Source organism: Triticum urartu, chromosome 3A (assembly GCF_056163025.1).
Source record: "Triticum urartu cultivar PI428250 chromosome 3A, HENAU_Tu73, whole genome shotgun sequence".
Taxonomy (NCBI): Eukaryota; Viridiplantae; Streptophyta; class Magnoliopsida; order Poales; family Poaceae; genus Triticum; species Triticum urartu.
In genome coordinates this window covers 262,823,648-262,829,606 of record NC_141875.1, presented here as the reverse complement: position 1 = coordinate 262,829,606, position 5,959 = coordinate 262,823,648, and the positions used below count along the sequence as shown (strand labels likewise).

Genomic DNA, 5,959 nt, shown 5'->3' with positions numbered 1-5,959 from the left:
CACCAACTGAAGACCTTCGGCCTCAAGACACGAGTCGACGCCCGCAAGCTCTTCACCAAGGCAGTTCATCGTGCCCATCGCCTCCTGGAAGAGCTCGTGGCGGACCACCCTGCGCCCGTGCTCGAGCTCGAATGCTCGCCCCATCTCGTCCTCCGCCTCAGGGGCTGCAGGTGGAGCATCAAGTGGCGCGCCATCTCCCAGTTGGGGGCTGGGGGCTAGCACGGCCCCAGGTGCGGGCTGACCCTTGTGAGGGGCCCGGACTGAACAAGGCCCGCTGCTTGAAGGAGGCTCTAGCATCGAGGCCAGCCATCCATCAACCGAGACCAAGGGAGGAGCGCTTGGCACGCCCGCTGCGCTCCAAGCAAGGCCGCGTAGGAAGCACTGCGGAGGCACAAGCTCGGGGCGCCTTGATGATGGACCAGCTCCCGAGACTGACCCCACGCCGCGGGCAGTGTCTGAGCCTGAAGCACTGGAGCTTGGCGAGTGCGATGGGACGAGAGGGATCTGCTTCTCTGGAGGTTTCGCCATAGGCAAGTGTCTGAGCGTCATAGGCATGTAGAATCCACTGTGGAACGCCTTGCCCATGAGGGTGCGCGATGATGAATGATGCCCGCAGTCTCCGCCGTGTATGTCGGCTAACAGCTCGTGCCCATATTCCCTAGAGATACATTGCAAGGAAACATCGTTTGGTCGTTTTTGGTATGCTCACCCTCCAGAATGCAGTTGGCTGTGGCCTGCCGACCTACGCGTTCGGCGTCTTCTTCTTTCTCCAGAAGGGCCCCTTGAAGCAGGTACGCCTTGAATTCTTTGATTCAGCACCCCTCTTGAGGCTCGAGCGCTAGGAGCAGGCACGCTCCTGAGGTCGGGCCGCAGGCCAGGGCCCCCGTGGTTGGTGCAGGCTCCACAGATGGAGGGGCTGCTGAGGGCTTGAAGAGCCGTTCTTGGAAGACGCCGGGCTCCTGAGACTAGCGCTTGGATGCCCTCTTGGTGATATCGTCGGCTTCCTTGTTCGTGCCGCGGGGCACGTGCTGCACCTCCAGGCCCAGAAATTGCTTCTCCATCTTGCGTACCTCCGCCAGGTATGCCTCCATTTGTTCATCCTTTGGCTCGTACACTTTGTTGGAGTAGTTGATGAGGAGCTGAGAGTCACCCTTGATGGCGAGGCACTTCACGCCCAAAGCGGTTGCGGCTTTGAGGATGGCGATCAAGCCTTCGTACTCCGCGATGTTGTTGGAGACCTTTTCGCCATGTTGGAAGCGAAGTTGCACGGCTTAGTACAGCTTGTCTTGAGTAGGCGAAATGAGCACGGCTCCAGCCCCCGCGCCCTGTCGTTTGAAGGCGTCGTCGAAGTACATGACCCAGTCATCTGGTGCTTCGTGCCATGGTGAGAGCGTCCAGTCCTCGCCTGCCTCTGTCCCTAGGGCATTAGTCCACTCTGCCACTAAGTCGGCAAGTGCAGCCCCCTTGATGAGCCTGGTGGTGCTGAACTCCAGTTGAAATGCCTGCAGCTCGATGTTCCATTCGGTGACTCTACCCGCAGCGTTGGGGCTCCGGAGTACCCTCTCTAGTGGGTAGGCCGAAACGACCTTGATGGGGTGCCCTTGGAAGTAGTGGCGCGGCTTGTGCGAGGCGACGAGGAGCGCGAGCAAGAGCTTTTGCTGCATGGGGTAGCATGCCCACAAGTCCTGTGGTACCGTGCTGACGAAGTACACTGGGTGCTCGATGAGAGCGGAAGTGTTGGCAGAGTCTGAAGGCTCCTGAGGCTGGAGGACCTCAGGAGTATGGTCACCCGTTGGGGCAACTACGACATCATGAGCGCTGTCTTGTGGAACTTGGTCATCCGTTGGTGTCGTCGAGGCTTTAGGGATGCCGTCCTGAAGCTGCGTTGCCTTGTCCTTCCATGGGGTGTTGCCTGGCGGGCCCTTGGTTTGGTGCTCCTCCCGGACTGCCACTAAAGCTGCGCTGGCGGAGTGAGGTGTGGCGGCCAGGTAAAGCACTAGGGGCTCGAGGGGGCGCGGCGCCACCATCACTGGTGGGCTGGTGAGGTATCTCTTGAGATCTTGAAACGCCGCGTCAGCCTCCGGAGTCCACTCGAACGGCCCCTTATTCTTCATTAGTTTGAACAGCAGGAGAGCGCGCTCCCCGAGCTTGGAGATGAAGCACCCTAGCGAGGTCGCACAGCTCGCCCGCTTTTGCATTTCCTTAACAATTTGTGGCGGACTCATCCTTTCTATTGCCTTGACCTGCTCCGGATTTTCCTCGACCCCCCTATGTGACACCAGAAATCCCAATAGCTTACCAAAGGGGACGCCATACACACATTTCTCCGGATTGAGCTGCAGGTCCACCTTGAGCAGGCTATCGAATGTCTCTTCTAGGTCCTTGATGCAGTGTCTTGACGACATGCATTTTTTAGGTACCACGACCGGGTTCGCCAGCCATTCTGGGTGCCGCACCTCCCGGATGATACCAGCGTCTTGCAGCTTGTGGGTTTCTTGGACAATGAACGACTGCTTCTCTATGGACTTCCGTCGTGCCTTTTGCTTCACCGGGCGTACGTCGGGGCACACATTGAGGTGATGCTCGATCACCCCCCTTGGGACTCTAGCCAGGTCCTTGGGCTCCCGTCCGAACACCTCCTTGTTCGCGCATAAGCAATCGACTAGCACCCGTTCTTGGCCTGGGGCGAGATTGGCGCCTATGGTGAAGGTGGCTCCTGATGACCCATATTGGTTGGCTGGTACTTGCTTCATTTCTGCCCGGTCCTGAGAAAACAGCTGCTTCTTCTTTGTTGGCGCAGCCCCCGGGGCTTCTGGGACCTCTCCCGCTTCTGACCGCGCGGCAACCGCGGCCCTACAGGTGAGCTTGAGAGCCGTTAGTGCCTCCTTGGTGTCTCCGGCCACGATGAGGACGCCCCCGCTCCTTGGCATCTTCATGAGGTTGTAGGCAGGGTGAGTCGCTACCACGAACTTGGCCAGGGCCGGGTACCCGAGGATGGCGTTGTACGGGAGGCCGATACGGGCGATGTCGAAGTCGATGAGCTCGGTGCGGTAGTTTTTGTGGGTAACGAAGGTGACGAGGAGGCGGATCTACCCCAAGTGGCTGGTGGATCCGTCGACGACCCCAGAGAACGGCTTGCTGGGGCGGAGCCGTCCATATGACACGTGGAGCAAGCCAAAAGCTTCCAGGGAGAGCACATTAAGCCGGCCCCGCCGTCGATGAGGATCTTGGCTACCTCCATGTTGCAGATGGTGGGGTTGCAGAGCATTGGGAGTGCACTCACGCCCGCGGTTGTCACTGGATGGTCTCTCGAGTCAAAGGTGAGGTCGGCCTCAGGTGCCGCCCGCCCTGGAGGAGCTCCCTATCACACGCATGCGGCACCTACTTGACGAAGGAAGTCTTGATATGGCGGTCTAAGGGTGGCGCCTGAGAAGCGCCGAGGATTGCTGCGACGGCGTGGGGAGGTGGTGCCGTGAAGTGCACGATGAAGAGGCTTCGCAGCTCCTCCCAGGAGGTTATAGAAGACTACGGCAGATTGAGAAGCCAGGCGCATGGCACGCCTATGAGGGCCATGGGGAACCAATTAGCCATGACCTTGTCGCCGCCGCCTTCCGCCCAGACGGCCTCCTCATACGTCGGAAGAGGCTTTCTGGGTCCGCCGCGCCATCGTAGCGAGGTGGCATCTCCGGCTTGAACTTGTGTGGCCACCGTACCGGCCACAAGGCGGGGACAAGGCCCGGAGTCGCTCAGGGCCTTCGCGCGCGCCTATCGGCCCGGACGGAAGAGTGGTGCTCGCCATGAGGGTGGAATGGGGGAGCAAAGCGGACGGAGAGGTGAAGCTTCGATGCACCCCTACCTGGCGCGCCAAATGTCAGTTTCAGGGCTTTGCAGACCCTAGAGAGGTTCGAACACTAGGGTGCGCACGAAGAACACTCTCTCCCTATCTCGCTCGCTAACGATCCCGTGACCTAGCTCGACGAACCCAAAGAACCAGAGACACAAATATTTATCCTGGTTCGGGCCACCTTGCGGTGTAATACCCTACTCTAGCTTTGTGGTGGATTTCATTGAGGGCAGAGGATTAGCTAGTACAATGGACGAACAACCTCAAGAGGGGAGGTGTTCTTGAGCTCGATGAGGTGGTGGGTGTGGGGACGGTCCGAATGATCCTCCCCTTCTATGGTGGTGGCTAAATCCTATTTATAGTGGCCTTGGTACTCTTCCTAAATGTAGGCAGGAAGGGATCCCACAACGGCCAAATTCCAAGGGACACAACTAGTACAAGTTATCCTAATAAAAGTAGTCTTCGCTTGCAAAGGCTCTGGTGATGACGCTGTGGTGGGCTCCGTGATGACCTCCATCTTGCCATCCTGGCGGTCTTGCTCTTGTTGCACTGATATGGAAACTTTGCCTGATTCCTCGGGACTCCGTGCCTGCGCTTGCTTCCTTAGCAACAAAGAGGAAACTGGTACACCGCGCCCGCTAGAGCCTGCTTGGCCTTGGTCGTCACGGCTCACGTCATGCGAACCTCGCGAGGTGCACCTTGCCTTGATATTTCTGCTCCTCAGGAGCCAGCCTAGTGAGGCTGCCTCCGAGGAAGGTCTTGGCGTCGCCCACCTCACGAGGCTTGGCCCCTCGCGAGGGTCTTGTTTTTTTGCTGCCGAACTAGGCCGTACAGTGTCGCTGATGGAGCGACACCATGGGCCACAGGCAGGCAAGTCTGGACACCCCCGGTCCTAGAACACCGACGAAGTGTAATAAGTTGCTTGGGCGAAGCAACCTTCACTTGATCTTTCCCATAGTAAGTACTACTCCCTTCGTCTAGGTGAATAAGTCATCTAGGCTGTACACCATGACCAAGGAGGAGGGGAAAACGAGAGAAGTTAATCTTTATTTGCTAACTAATAGCACTGCATGCAGTGAACTAACCACTGCATGTGGTGTTTGGTAGTCTTGAGTCAGTGAAAACATGCACGCCCCACATCTCTTATTGGTTGATATGTCAAGAAACAAGAAACGAGCTGGGAGTTAATGCACCGTGCCTAAGTGTTTTGGGATTATTTTGTTTTCGTAAGGTGACTTATACACCCTCCTTTTATTTTATCCTAGAAACAACCACACACGAATATTGGATGGTAGCAGCACAACAACTAAATCAATAATCGAAACCAACCAATGATCTACTACTAATGGTGAGCATTTGCTAGTATCATGTACTCCATATGTCCATGTGTATAGGGCTTAATGCATTTTCCGAGACTAACTTTGCCCCTATTTGGATCCATGGGTTAGAGTTAGTTTGAGCTAGTTGGCGCTCAAATAGCCCTAAAGTATCCAAAGGTCCTGTTTGCATCCATGGGTTAGAGTTAGTCTGAGCTAGTTTGGGCTCAAATAGCCCTAAAGTATCCAAACACGAGGGTTAGTTTGAGGTAGTTGCATCTAACCCACCCAGAAAAATATCCCACCCAAGAGGTGCTAATTTGAGCTAGTTCTCATGGGGTCCACTAAAAAATCACCCTTCTCTCTCTATCCCGCCAGCCAAGTGGTGCTAAGTGGAGCTAGTTCTCATGGGCCCACTCAAAAATCACTTTTCTCTCTCCATCAAGTGCATTAATTGTTAATCTAATCCTGTCATCCAAACACCTCTTTGGCTAGAGTTAGTTCAAGGTTATTCATGAATTAGTCTAACCTCTAGCTAAGTCAGAGTATCCAAACAGTAGCAGTATAGGACATGCAATTTGCTCAAAGCATACCGTCAAATTCATATGTTAAAGGATCTTTGAATGATATAATTTTCAAATTATATAAAATGTTATCAATAGTAAAAGGCAACCTCAAAGAAAACATTAGGCCCTATATATATGTACGGATGAAGGGAGTAGTACTAATCGCAATGCATGCATGCGTGTGGAGTACTACACTACTAAATAAGAATGTTTTACATGCATTGTTTAATTAT

The 5,959-nt window shown here is 55.1% G+C and overlaps 1 protein-coding gene across 1 annotated transcript; it reads right to left on the bottom strand.

Annotated features, from left to right (window-relative positions):
* Window positions 1-965: 965 nt before the first annotated feature.
* LOC147979398 (uncharacterized) lies at window positions 966-2,930 on the bottom strand. Its single transcript, XM_087515188.1, has 2 exons — window positions 1,308-2,930; window positions 966-1,238 (listed from the first exon to the last, which is right to left on the bottom strand). Exons 1-2 carry the CDS (start codon window positions 2,928-2,930, stop codon window positions 966-968), a joined length of 1,896 nt encoding a protein of 631 aa, XP_087371314.1.
* Window positions 2,931-5,959: the final 3,029 nt, after the last annotated feature.

Coding starts and splice junctions, on each gene's coding strand:
- LOC147979398 (XM_087515188.1), bottom strand. CDS start 2,930: ATGCCAAGGAGCGGGGGCGTCCTCATCGTGGCCGGAGACACCAAGGAG. Junction 1,239..1,307: donor AGGGCGCGGGGGCTGGAGCC/GTGCTCATTTCG, acceptor CATGGCGAAAAG/GTCTCCAACAACATCGCGGA.